Raw genomic sequence first — 14,868 nt, 5'->3', positions numbered from 1 at the left:
GGCTACGTTGAATATCCCCATGTAATTGGTTTAGGGCTGCGGTGGGTGTGGCTTTTTTTATTTGTGTTTCATTTTTGACTCCACCGAGTTCAGTGGAAAGTTGTATTGACACTCATCCGTTTGAAACGTCGATATATCCCGTTCTACAAGACCCAAAGTGCTGATCTATGACTCATCCGAAAGCTAAGAACTGGGACTAACTAGTTGCTTTTTTATTTTTTTATGTTATTATTAAAAATAATTTTATATACGCTTTTTTAAAAAATACTTCCGGAATGTTTTTTGCCCCGCTGTGTGTTTGTGTGCGTATGCGTACAGCTGCAGGGCACATCAGTTGCCGACTGAGACAAAAAACTAATTACTGAAAAGACATCCAAGATATCCCTCTTTTATAAATGTTTTACTGTTATTTTTAACAGTATTAGTGTTTTGAAAATGTTTCTCTGGAAGGAGGCGAAATTAAATATGACATCTGTCTGATCTGTAGCTAGCTAACTTAGTATATTTGCCGTGTCAATGTTTTTTATCATTATTTTGTTTATTATTATTAGTGTACTTCCTTTTTACATATTGAGACCTCTACACATAAATACCTTTTTTTTGCATTACAAAACCTTATGTAGCTCTGCAACTGTACAAGCAATTTCAATTCTGATTAAACATTTGAAATCCTCATAATATTGCACATTTTCCCATATGCTCTAACTTTTTTCTACACTGTTTGGAAAAATATGAAAATTTGCACATTTTTGAAATATGAATTTCATATGTCAATAATTTTTTTTGACGGTGTTGCTTATAAGACAAAATCTATAAAACACCCTACAACAAAACAGATGATATCATCGGAAAGGTCTCCTCAATACCTTTCTGTTGATATATTGGGTTTTAATTTATGATTTATGGTTATTAAAACTACAAGCGCTAAAATAGAAAGTTGTTGGATACATGCACAATTTATAGTCATTCCTAGTAGGCGGCATAGGGTTAAACTGGTTTGTTTGTTTTTAGGGAATCCCACTCCACCCTGAATATTCGTATCTTCGCTTGAGTCTGTTACTATGGGGATATCTAATACATCTGAACTGTACAAGCGTATGTAAAGATGCACATATTCTGAGGTATTAACATAATCTTGCATGTGAATACAAGTGATGAATAGAGTATAAAGAATTAAGGAGCCAGAGAGACAAGTTTTCTGTGCTGAAAACTGGCTTCATGTTTTTGTATTAATTGGTGTTGCAAACCACAGGTCTGTCATGACAAGAGATTGTAGGATTTTTATTTGGTAAAATCTAAATGATTCAATTAAGAACTATAATGGTGTTTCTGATTTTTGGAATCTGAAATAGTGTGATCCTCTAGCTACGTGTGTAGCACTTCCCTGTGCATCACAGAAGCAGTATCTGGTTGTTATCCCTCAACAACTGTCTTTTCAACAGCTGCTAGCATCTGCAATATTTCAACCTTAAATAAAGCTGGGGTGCAGAATTAGGATAATTAGGTTTGTCCATCCACACACCTCTTCCACGCCCACTCACATTACAGACACACAATAACTCTCAATCACAGTGATTAGAATCATGCCAGCAGTTTGCTGTCATCTAGCAGTAAGCTTACTGCATTCAGTGTGAGGGGTAATTTTAAAGGGAGGTTCACTGTTTTGACTTCTTGTATAAGACTTGCTGTCTGCACTGTACTCTCCGTGTGTGCTCACCACTGAGGGATAAAAGCTGTAGGTGTCCATTTTGAAAGGTTTACATACAAGCCGTAAGTGTACAATTTATAAATGTGCTATTTATAGCATCTTCTGTATGATTTGTCTCCTTTTAGAGTATGGTATACAATCTTGTTAATTGAATTTCAAGTAAGCTATAGAAATCATTGTTATTTATTATAACTACTCTAGTGCCAAAAAAGATCCTTTGTTGTCAAGTATATAAACTTAATGATAGACCCTGGTTGAGTTGTCTATGGTATCCAGCAGTTAATAGCAGGTTTTCTTAAATGTGTTTTACACCTATTCGCTTAAGACTTAAGTTATTTGAAAGCCCAGCAGGTAGAAAATCTGGAAGACCTTAAGGGCTCCTGCTTCTAGAATGACCTGTCAAAGTATTAAATTAACTATTCTTGGTTATTTTAGGAAAATCTGAAGAAACGCTGAATGCATAACTGCAAATCTTATTTGATTGACTTGTATGCTGTGTTGTATAGGTGGTTGGTTTCTGTTGGCATTTTGAAAGTTAAATCTTAAAGATTATTTTCCATTATTTTCAGCATAGCTTTTTAATTTGAAAAGGTTAATTTATATGACTGCATGTTTGTCCATGAGCATCTGCCTTATACAAATAGTTCTAAAACTGCACTTTCATCATATAAAATTTTCTATTGACTTCAAGTAGCCATATTCTCTCAACTCTTTGTGAAGCCTCATCTGGTTTCAGCTTAACAGGGACAAAGTTAAATGTCCTAGGAAGGAGAGATATATACATTCTTCAAACATTTTAGCACAGCGCCCTTCCCTTTTTATGCCGTCTTGAAATTAATACATTCCTTTAAAATATCTAATAATGAATGTTTGGTCTCCCGGGGGTTTTCGTGTGTGCGTTTGGCAAAGATTTAGAGTGAGTGACTGCCAAAATTTTTCCTTTTTTTTCTTTAATGGTATAAACATTGCAGTGAACTTCTAGACCAAAATATGTGTTCAATTGTTACACATAAAATTATTGACAATTCATAATTACAGTTGAACCTCAGAGGTTGTTTGTAAGTCAGAAATGTACATAACTCTGAACATTTTGTTTTAAATGGATTTAATAAATGTGTACAACTGCAATCTACAGTCTTAATCTGGTGAATAATACAAGGATACTGCATAGTAATATGATACTCATATTGTTATGGTTTCAAAGGCTTTAAAATCGTACTCTGCATTGGCAAATGCTAAATTTTTAAATTACTATTCAGATTGTAACCCAGATTGAAAACCTGGGTTAACATGCAGTAGTGATTTGTTTTTATTTTATTTTAAACAAAATGCAGCTTGCTCAGTCATTCAGACTCCTTTGAGAAAAAAATGGGCCACTCTATGGGTAGATGTGAACGGTTCATGACAGATCTTATGTAGGCAGTTCAGGTGCTGCAGCATGCTCGAACTGAAGCAATGACTGTGCTTTTTTTAAAGTTACGTTTGTGCGTTTTCAGCGTTTCTGCGGCGGTTGGTGGTTTTCTGTGGCTGTCACAGAATTCTGCGTACAAATGTGAATTTTGCATTAAATTCAGCAGTCGCGGAATACTGGATGGTCTGTAATAGATTTGGAGCAGACGGGGCCTTGGTTTTAATGCTGGAGCAAGTCATAAAAGTTATTCCCCTGGAGCCACCACATTCCAGCTTAGATACTGTTTTTCAAATGGTCTTGAACCCCCATAACTCCTAAGGAAATAGTGGAATGTTTTTTTTGTGTGTGTGTTGTTCCAGGTGGCCGCAGAAAGATATCCAAGAAGCTTCTTAGATTTTCTGGATTTATGGCTTTAAGTGGGCTGAAAACACTTGCTCCAGATGTAACATTTTTAAGTAACACAACTACAGTGCAGAACCCAGGAAGGCGGGTTTAGTGTTCCCTGACAACTCCAATACTGGTACTTTTAGATAAATCAATTTCCAGGGTGATCTGTGGGGGTGGGGGGGTCAAAGTAAAAATGTGAAGTTTAGAAATATTAAGAACAGTAATTATTTCAGTATGCTCCCTTGTCATTTCAGAAATACAACACAGTTATGTGCTTAATGGAAGAGGTCTATGATTTTACAAGGTTCATTATTCCAGAAACAGGTCTTATAACAATGTGCAACAAGTGTGTGTGTGTGTGTGTGTGTAGTTTCTTCACTGTCGTTGGCTTTTTCAAGTAGACTGTAATTTATTTGTAAGACAAAACAATATTTCCGCTTTAAAAAAAAAAAAAAGAAAACAGACTTCTTAAGCAAAAAAGCAGTGATCCCTCTTCATAAAGATGTGGAAAATCCAAATTAAGATTGGCTTTGTAGGTCGTTCAGAAATATCAGTATAGATTGCTGGGTGAAATATTAGGAAAAGATGTTTCAACAGTCTAGTGTGTTTTTAATTGAGCAGTTATTTCATTTACCTTGAGTATCGATTTAAAAGAGGATGAAATACTGCTCTGTCATTTAATTTGTTGCTAGTCAGCCTGTCTCATCTGGAATACTGGCGTAAAGTGAGGGTCAGCAGCACTTTGTTACTCAAGACAAGGATGCAAAATAAGTTTTGTGATAAAACCAAGTACACATGCTGATGTGTAAACGGAGGTGAAAAAACTTGAATCATTAACCTAGTAAACACATTAACAGTTACAACTGTGGATTGCGGGGGCACTGTTGGCTTAAAAATGCTTTCCGTCCTGCCAGCAGAGTGGACAGGAAATATCCCTGTCTAACTGATGAACACAGGCTGTGGTTAGTGCTTCTGGTGCTATAAAGTTATCCCCAGAAGGCTTTACATTTCCATCTCAGAATGAGAAAAGGCAAGACATCCAATCCACATACCGCTACTGATAAATAAGAATGTTAAAGTAAACCAAAAAGGGGCCATTGGCTACTTCGATTTTCATTATCATGGTTATAAGGTCCAAGAAAAACTGTTTGCCTTTCTGCCATAAACTATGAATTTCAACATTAGCTGGATCAAGTTGCATGTTTTGATTGAACCACTGCTTTCTTCCCTAAGGGTGCTGGGCAGGAGAAGCTTGGAATCTACGTCAAATCTGTGGTAAAAGGAGGAGCTGCCGATATAGTGAGTAGGGAAAAAAATGAATGTTTTTATAATTTTTTAGTTTTTATAATTTTTTTTTTTTTTAAGACACTGACAGCTCAAAGGTTGTATTTACAGCTGATTGTGATGTATGATTACTAACATACCTGTTTTATTTAAAAGGGTTATTAAAAAGCAAGTTGAAACTATATATATTAAAAAAATGTTTTACTATTTAACACTTTTCTCTTTTTCCCTGGCAGGACGGCCGGCTTGCAGCAGGAGATCAGCTGCTCAGTGTAGACGGACGCAGCTTAGTGGGCCTGTCCCAAGAAAAGTAATAAAAAATATTATTATTATTATTATTATTATTATTATTATTATTATTATTATTATTATTATGTATTTCTTGTCAGACGCCCTTATCCAGGGCGACTTACAATTGTTACAACATATCACATTATTTCACATTTTATAGATATCACATTATTTTTACATACAATTACCCATTTATACAGTTGGGTTATTACTGGAGCAATCTAGGTAAAGTACCTTGCTCAGGGGTACAGCAGCAGTGTCCCCCACTGGGGATTGAACCCACAACCCTCCGGTCAAGAGTCCAGAACCCTAACCACTACTCCACACTGCTGCCCTAGAGAACTAACGTCACATTTCTTCTGGTTTCAAGTAAAAGCATTACGTCCAAGACCACTGCTTGTCACGAGGACACAGATAATGTGCCCAAATGCCAGAAGACATTTCAGGGATGCCTTGAGAATTATACTTGTAGCTTATTACATAGTAGATCCTCTCTTAATCTCAATCAAAAACTAGAAAGCGGTTCTGACAAGTCCGAGTGGGAGCTCTAATTAATAACTATTAAACATGTCTGAAATGATTTTGTAAACTTGTAGCTTTGTCCAGAGCTTACCAGTTATATGGGTTCACATGAATTATAACTATACATTCCTGCAGTCTGACTTGTCTGAAGTTAAAGATAAACTGGCAGATGTATTCATTTGGATACATCTTAAAAGTGTAATAACATATTTACTGTGACTTAATTGAGAGGATGATAAAGTACCCTGCATTTCAAACCTTATTTAGCAACCATTAACTGGTTATAAAGATTAATGGTTGTGCCTCCCATTTTCACAAACTAAACTATAAGAGACACATATAAGGTGTCCTCCGTTTATTATACAAGTAGACTTCTACCGCCTCCTAGTGCTTCTCAAAACAAGTTCAGATTCTTGTAAAGACTGGGGAACTGAAGGACTATAAAACCCACTTTTTTCTGCTTTTAGGGCTGCAGAATTGATGACACGGACAGGCTCGGTAGTAACACTAGAAGTAGCAAAACAGGGAGCAATTTACCACGGATTGGCCACGCTACTTAACCAACCGTCACCTATGATGCAGAGAGGTAAGGGCTGTTTCCCTCTTAAATGTCCAGTATAGACCACAAGAGGAATTATGTAATTAATCACTTAGATTGATTAGAATATGCAGTTCTTTAGTTACAAAGTTATCAGATTGGATGGTATTGCCATCTGAACAAACAGATGCATAGGAGGTAGAAATGAAAAAGGTTCCACAAAAAAGGCCCCAGTAGCTCATCCAGTTAAGGCACTACCACAGTGCAGGGTGAGTGATCAGGAGATTGCTGGTTGAATCCTAGTATTGGCTGGGGGGGGGGGGGGGGAATATTGGTTTAGGATAGATGACCTCAGTCTGGGTGGAGACTTCCTGGACTGAGCCCTTGACTCTCGTGTTAACCAGATTGGTAATTTGCTTCGGTGTAAGTAAAGAGGCAATTGGCTTGAAAGAGGAAATGAAGGTTGCCATTGATCTTCAGCAGAGCATGAGCGGAGCGTGACCATTTTGCTAGGAGCATGGAGTGGAGTGGGTAAAGTGCCTGAGCGCGAAAAGCCTCTGGCACTGCTCCCGCTCCAACACCAGCTCCAACTCTGCCCCCCCCCCACCCGCCACACACACACACACACACACACACACACACACACACAAGTTCGGCCGGTGGCCAGAGCAGTGCACGTGTTGTGTGTGTGTGTGTCATTGTCTTGTAAAACTTCAGCCATAATACTCCATCTTGCTGAAATCTATAGGCAAGATGGAGTATGTTGCAGAGAGATTTTTTTTTTAGAAAAGGTGACAAAAATTTAGTTTTTCTTCTTCTTCTTCTTCTTCTTCTTCTTCTTCTTCTTCTTCTTCTTCTTCTTCTTCTTCTTCTTCTTCTTCTTCTTCTTCTTCTTCTTCTTCTTCTTCTTCTTCTTCTTCTTCTTCTTCTTCTTCTTCTTCTTCTTCTTCTTCTTCTTCTTCTTCATTTATAAGTGTATCATAGCCTACGGCATATAACTTGGGTCAAGTTTCCATGTAGCGTTTAATAAAGCTGGTTTAACTCTTTAATCTTGTCTTTGCTGAATAGCTTTTAGTTACCAACATACCCCTCAGTGGCACATACAAACAGGTAATAATCCATAAATAAAAAAATTAATTGAAGAGGGAATAGTGAAAAAGTGTGGGATAGCGAGATATACATTTTGGTAGTGATGTGCATTTGAGGAGATTTTTGGAATCGGTTGCGAAACCGGATATCTGTCATTGGAACCGGTTCCAAAACATATCCGTATGTCAATGTGTGAGCGGAAGGGGGGTCAGTAATAGACTGTAAAAACTGGAGATACATAAAAGATGTTTTTCAAAGGAAAAATATTTTACACTGTACATGATCCATAAACGATGCAGCTTTTGTGATGCTTTGACAATATTGTGCAATCTATGGAATCGCCCTGTATAATTAAAGTTAACAAACTAATCAATAATATCCAATTTGCACAGTAACAGTTTTATTACAATAGCGAAAGCCATTGTGTGCTTACAATTTAAAAAATCTTTACCCACATGGTATGTGCAAACAGGTCAGTGTATGTTAGGATCCCAAGCCGAAATACGACCCTATCGCCTTGGGGTTAAATTACTTTTTTTAGATAGCTGAAGTCACTTCGTGTGCGGCATGGGGTTGTCTTGCGAATGATCCCATCGAGGTGCAGAAGATTGAAGATTCACTTTTACTTCTGAATTATTCTCCAGGGAAATTAATATTAAAAAAAAAACCCTTTAAAAACCCTGTTATATTTATCAAATGTATTTTTGACAGAAATTAATGTTTTAATAATCAGTTTTACTAAAAACATAATAGTACTCGCTGGAACCGGATCCCTGATATTTGTATCCGGTTCGTCGGTACCAAAGCAGGAACCGGGTACCCAATTTCAAAGGAACCGGTTCACACATCTCTACATTTTGGAAGCGATATACACTAGCAGCGCTGGCTGCAGATTTAGAAGCTGGCTGGGGAAATAAAAGCCTTGGCGTAAACGGTTTCAAAGAGGAAGAGAGCAAGGAGCGGCACTTCACTCTGCTCCGATGCTCTAATCTTCAGTCCTTCGGATGGTAGTTGATTGCAGTGACGAGGAGACATGATTTGCAGCAGGACTTTCAAACTGGGCAGAAAAATGTAGAGCAAGGGGTTGACATAGGACTTGAAAAAATACTGAAAAGTAAACCCTTATACATATTGGAAAAAAACAGGCTGGGTGGATGTTTTGTTTGATGTTGTCTCCATGCTTCCTAGGTTTGTGTGAAAAACCACAAGCATGTGTCCTTTTTTCTCTCTGTCTGTGTGTCAAATTTCTAAGCAATATGCCATATAAGTAGGGGTCTACTTAAATCGTGCTAAATTTACGTATTTTTCACGGGTAGGTTGCGGAATAAAATTAGGATTTCGCAGACCTGTTTAAACATTAAATAAACCTAAGTAGATAATATTTCAGAACACTATAATGCCTAAAAATAGTGGTACTTGCTTCCTTACTAAAACAGAGTGCTGTCATTTGTTAAAGGCAAGCATGCAGCATCCCCCTGCAGTTGACTTGCCCATACATTGAGACTGCACGTTCTGCATCCACTGAATTGGTTGGAAGTTAAGGCAAAGCTTTGCCAAGTTATACAGATGTGGAAATCGATTAGAAACAGCCCCAAAACTCATTTACCCAAGGGCATCTGGCATACTTTAATAAAGACAATAAATATATGCAGCATGTTCGTTGGTCATGTTATTTGTCCCATCCAATAATTTATTTTATCAGTACCAAGTCAAAACAAAGAAAACGTGACTATTCGGGTCTAAAATTCCAACTGCGAAAAAGTAAAGTTGAAGCGAGGTGGCTGTGCTAGATCGTTTTAGTACTGATTTAACTTGCAGACAGGAATACTTTTTGTCTGGGCTAACTTTCCAGTTTGGTTTCTGAAAGCTATTTATTTTACGTTCTGTTCAGCAGCCTCTGTAGTAGCCTTTTGTTTAATGTGTGATTCTGAAGCTAGCGATCAATCGTATTTTCTCCAAAGACACGTTAAGATATGCAATACAATTACCTCCATCTGCATGTACCTCCATCTGCATGTTCCTTTGGGAAATATCTTGACACGATCAATCACCGAAATATACTTTACTTTTTTTGCTTTGTTGTCCATTTCTGCTATTTTACCTCCAATGCTGAAAACTAGATTTTATCAACCTAAATCAAAACAATGCAGCACTGACTTTGGCCCACCCCCTACTGCACAGTACAGGTCACAGAAAAGCAGTACAGACGCACTGATAGGCTGATTAAAACTTTGTTGTCATTTGAATAGTAAACAAGAATGTTAACCGCTTTGGAGAATTTTTTTTTGTAAATGTTATTTGTGGACTTTTTTGTTTGTTTTTTGCTTAAGTGCAATGCACACAGGACGGAAGGAATAAAAAAGGGCTATCTAAAGAAGGAAAATACGTAGTTTGCGTCGCTTGCGTTGAGCAGTAGCTCATTTAAACGAGGTTTCTTTTTTTCTTCTCTCTCTCTCGTACTTGTTCAGTATGCATTGGCCCCTAAAAGAGGTGAATTTCGCAGTGACCCCTCAATTTCACGATTTCCACGAAATCGCGATTCAGGTAGACCCCTACCTATAAGCAGTAGATATTTTATTGTGGTTTTTTTCCCCCCTTTAGCTTCAGACCGTGGCCGTGGCTCAGGTAAACCCAGACCAAAGAGTGAAGGCTTTGAGCTCTACAATAACTCCGCACAGAACGGCTCCCCTGAGAGTCCACAGATGCCGTGGGGGGAGTACCCTGAACCAAACAAAACGTCCGGAGAGGAGAGGCTACTTAAGAACAGGGCTGACCACCGCTCTAGTCCTAATGTTGCCAGTAAGTGAGATAGCAATACCTGAGCACGGCTGAATGGTTGTATCAGTTATGTAAATCTGCAAGTCTAAAAGTGTATTTTATTTTATCCACAACTTAAAAGAAGCATGATATTTGTCTGTTTTTGGTCTCAACCTGTTACTTCAAAAATATTAATTTCCAAATTGTATTTCTTTAAGAAAGGACAGTGTTTAAATTAAATTTATACATGGACAGGGATTGTGAGCACAAGGAGGAGGAATTTTTGGTTACAGCTTATTGGGATTAAGGTCTCCTGGACAATTCAGCTCCTACATCAGGGGTGAAAACCTTGTCTCAGACTTCTGTACTGAGGTCATCATGTGTGAAGAGACTAGAAAAAATGTTGTCACAATAGGCAGCTTTTCAAGATACTGTGGTAAATGTGTATCTGAGGTAATGCAACAAATTCATATTTCACTTTGCCTTTGGGTGTGTGCACTTTAATCAATTTATAACACTTCAGGCTGCTACTTAACACTTGTTTATTTAATTTGTTCTACAGACCAGGCTCACAGTCCAGGAGGAAAGCCTGTCAATTCAGATGGCCCAAAGTCAAAAATTACATCTGTCTCAACTGGAAACCTTTACACTGATGTAAGTATAGATCTGTGCAAACTCCCTACAAATATCACTATGTGACTTCAAATGAACCAGGCTAAGCTGATCTGCACAGCCAGCTAAACCATTGTTGTGTTTTTCTCCTTTCTCAGGAACAGCAGCCCCCACCACGACCCGAAGTGTATCCAATCCCTACCCAGACCTACGCAAGGGATTACTTTACTTTCCCTGCCTCCAAGTCTCAGGACAGGATGGGGCCTGGTCCCGGGCAGCAGCGGCAGAACTATGAGGACAGGCTCCCAGGCCAGCCTGACGATCACCACTCCAGTATGTCCATTCAGGTAAGGACAAGACTGTAAGACACTTAGAATGTGAAGGCCATGTCTTATGAGAATACAAGCACTCATCAGACACCATTTCAAATTCATCGCAAGGTGATAATTGAGTCTGATGTATACAGATATTCTTTACCCATTTGGAGGATGCTGTCTGTCAGCATTTGTGCTATGTTGTGTGTCCCTGTAAAAGTGATGCCAATTGTTTTCAACTACCTCAGTGGAACCCGTCCTAGAAACAATTTGAGACATTACAGTTAGAAGATAATTCAAAAACACGAAAAGGCAGCGCTTTTGACCTGTAGTGGTAGTGGTCCTAAAATCGTATTGCCCATTATTTTGTGTCTTCACCTGGCTAGTTTAATTGCTCTTCAATTAACATTTTTCCATAATAGCTACATCAGTGAAAAGTGGCCAAGGGGCCTTTTTTTATTTACCTTGTACACAGTTTAGTGAATTACGTATACAATTTATTTAAAAATAAATAAGGGACGCCAAAGTGTAGAGAATTTGGTATACAATTTAATTAAATAAATGAAGTCTCTAGTCGCCCACTCAGGGATGTCAAAATGTAAGAAGTGAGATATATACCTTATGAGTTCAGCATCATGTAGAACCCGAATTCCCTTGACAATAATAGTCACACAACGTGTCAGAAATATAAAACAAGATTTAATTTAAGAATAAAATATTACAGAAAGGAAAGGTGATTGGTTAGAGATATGCATGAATAGTACACATGTGGGCAGCATTGTGGAGTAGTGGTTAGAAGAGAAAAAACATAAACTTTCTCAGACAAGTTTAAACAGTGTATATTACATCCAGCAATAACCTGATTTGACTGCACTGTCTGCTACAACAGACTTCTGAATGAAAGTTGCTGCTATCTACTAAGAAGTGTTGCACAAGTTATGTAGCTGGACCATATATTGCTACATTGTCTAAAGCCATAAAGAATCAATTTTAGATCAAAGAATCTCCTTTTAAAAGGGGTATTTGAAAAGTTAATCTTTGATCAAAGGTATAAATATCAAAATATTGAAGGCTTTTTTCCCCTCCTATTTCTGATTCTGTACCAGTAAAAGCAAGTTTTGTGTGTGTGTTTTTTTTTTTTTTTTTTTTTTTTTTAACAATTATTTGTATTAATTTTCCAATTTTTCTCCCAATTTGGAATGTCCAATTATTATTCCACCTGGCTCACCGCTGCAACCCCCAAACTGACTCGGGAGAGATACCCTGCCTGGGCAGCACTTGGCCAATTGTGCGCCGCCCCCTGGGAACTCCCGTCCACAGTCAGCAGTGGCATAGCTTAGATTTGAACCGGCAATCTCCAAGCTATAGGACGCATCCTGCACTCCGGCGGAGTGCCTTTACTGGATGCACCACTCGGGAACCCTTCAAGTTTCAGTTTGTTAATGTGCTGTTTCTTAGTCACTGGCCATATTAAAGAGCTGTACCAAGTAATTATGACTGCATAGCCAAGAACAGTTGTAATAAGGGATGCTAGATTGTATGTCTTAGGGATTGGAGACGTAGGTCTACATTTAGCTATAAGGTTTGTTTCCTTTTTCACAGGGTTAAACTTGCAGCCCAGTTCCATAAAATCATATTTAGCGTAGAAACAATTTGACTCGGTACTAGTATTTGAAATGGTGTTTGGCCTTTTTTTTTTATTTGTTTATTTAGCAGACGCCTTCATCCAAGGCGACTTACAGAGACTAGGGTGTGTGAACTATGCATCAGCTGCAGAGTCACTTACAATTACGTCTCACCCGAAAGACGGAGCACAAGGAGGTTAAGTGACTTGCTCAGGGTCACACAATGAGTCAATGGCTGAGGTGGGATTTGAACCGGGGACCTCCTGGTTACAAGCCCTTTTCTTTAACCACTGGACCACACAGCCTCCTTTGCAACACCACTAGACGACAACATTCATTAGAGTTCTTTGTTGCACCCACCTTCTATTAGCTAACAGCCATACCACTCTTTACTCACTTCTATACTCTCTTCTGCTCCAGTATTAATTTAAATGGATTTTGAGAATTTTATTTAATTTGCTGGAGCTGGGATCTACAATATGCTGGTGCTGGGACCTAAAATCTTGATGTTCCTACAAAAAACATATCACGTGTGATTTTATGATATAATGTGCTGTCAGTAATGCTACAGCAAAATACCATATACTCTTTATTTATTACCATCTTTACAAATACCATCTTTTGTCAAGAAGAGCTCATTTTAAAGCAGTAATTTAACCCAAGTGAAAGAAATTGTTTTCATACTCTCGCTTTTTTTTCATCATTTAGCGGGTAACTCGCTCCCAGGAGCAGCTCTGTGACGACCGAGTGGCTTACCAGCCGGAGAGGATGCGGCAGGAAGAGATTGTTCAGATGCAGCAGCGGGAGATGGAGTATCAGCGGGAGCGCGGCAATGGCGAGCACTGGAACCATCAGGTCTCCTCCTCTGTGGAGTCCAGCACATCCAGCCAGGAGCAGCTCAACTACTCCGCTTCCTCCTCCAAGGTCCCCAACCACAAGAGTGGTGCGGGCCGATGGAAGACACCAGGGCCACCTAATTCCGCCCCTGTGGCTGTCTCCCAGCCTATCCTCTCTGACCTTCCGCCCCCACCCCCTCCCCCTCCTCCAGTACACTACACAGATGACTTTGACACCCAGGCTGACCTGCCTCTCCCTCCTCCTCCCCCTGCTGGCAGGCAGCTGCAGCAGGCTGTATCTGCCGCCGCCGCAGCAGCTGACCGCAAGAAACGTGATGAGCAACAGCGCTGGTACGAGAAGGAGAAGGCACGGCTAGAGGAAGAGAGGGACAGGAAACGGAGGGAGCAGGACAAGAAGCTGAGCCAGGTCCACATCCCTCCTGGACCAGGAGTCCCTCCCCATCCCAACCACCACCAGCAGCAGCAGTCTCCATTGTCACCAATGCCAATCCAGCACCAGCAGCACCAACAACCACCATCACCTATGCCTCTACAGCAGCAGCAGCAGTATCATCCCCCTCCCATGATGCCCCAGCAGCCTCCCTGGATTGAGAAGCCTTCCAGCCTGCCCCATGCGCCCCCTCCCCGCCAGGACACCGTAATCAGGGAGCTACTCCCCCAGCAGCAGCCGCGCACCATCGAGCGCCGGGACCTGCAGTACATCGTCAGCAAGGAGGACCTCACCTCCGGGGACAGCCTGTCCCCTGACCCCTGGAAGCGGGATGCCCGGGAGAAGATGGAGAAGCAGCAGCAGCTGCACATCGTGGACATGCTCAACAAGGAGATCCAGGAGCTCCAGGCCAAGCCGGAGCGCACTGCCGAGGAGAATGACCGGCTGCGCAAGCTGATGCTGGAGTGGCAGTTTCAAAAGCGGCTGCAGGAGTCCAAGGAAAACGAGGAGGATGAGGAGGAGGAGGATGACGAGGACGTAGACACCATGCTGATCATGCAGCGCCTGGAGGCTGAGAAGAGAGCCCGGGTAAGACTGGGGAAGGGAAAGGGTTAAAATTCTCTAGATCAAAAAAAAAAGCATCGGTACAACTTAAACACTCAAGTAAGATATAAGGCACTACCATTAGAATTGCGGCTGTTTGCAAGGTTTATTGTTATGCTGGTCTAAAGGCATGTCTTTGGAAGCTTATCATAAAATGTTATGTTCTATGTCTGCTTCTGCTTTTCTTTATTTTTCAATTCTCTCCCCCCCCCCCTTACTAATGGCTTCCCTTTCAAACAGAACCAGCAGTATGTTCAGAAAACCCACAAAAAGAATAACGATAACTTTTGTTTTCTTTAGTTTTATATTGCTTCCAGTTACTGTGAAAACATTTAATAGATGTTTAAATTGCACACAGTGCCAGTTAATCAGAACAGTTACCATAGTTACCATTTAGCTATGAACCCTTTTCAAGCATTACCAGATTAAAGGATGTAGTA

General features: G+C 39.8%; 1 protein-coding gene across 24 annotated transcripts in view; it reads left to right on the top strand.

Moving 5' to 3' along the window:
• The window catches only part of LOC117402228 (afadin-like), a 125,838-nt gene that overhangs the window by 98,075 nt on the left and 12,895 nt on the right, over positions 1 to 14,868 (top strand). For all 24 annotated transcript variants that reach the window (XM_059024209.1, XM_059024217.1, XM_059024214.1 and 21 more), the window contains 7 exons: positions 4,740 to 4,805; positions 5,027 to 5,100; positions 6,071 to 6,189; positions 9,832 to 10,029; positions 10,550 to 10,641; positions 10,758 to 10,946; positions 13,247 to 14,413. In XM_059024209.1, coding sequence (XP_058880192.1) covers positions 4,740 to 4,805; positions 5,027 to 5,100; positions 6,071 to 6,189; positions 9,832 to 10,029; positions 10,550 to 10,641; positions 10,758 to 10,946; positions 13,247 to 14,413 — 1,905 coding nt within the window. The remainder of the gene's footprint in view (positions 1 to 4,739; positions 4,806 to 5,026; positions 5,101 to 6,070; positions 6,190 to 9,831; positions 10,030 to 10,549; positions 10,642 to 10,757; positions 10,947 to 13,246; positions 14,414 to 14,868) is intronic.

Source organism: Acipenser ruthenus, chromosome 5 (assembly GCF_902713425.1).
Source record: "Acipenser ruthenus chromosome 5, fAciRut3.2 maternal haplotype, whole genome shotgun sequence".
NCBI classification, from domain to species: domain Eukaryota; kingdom Metazoa; phylum Chordata; class Actinopteri; order Acipenseriformes; family Acipenseridae; genus Acipenser; species Acipenser ruthenus.
The sequence above is the reverse complement of the archived record's forward strand: the minus strand, read 5'-3'. Positions and strand labels throughout refer to the sequence as shown.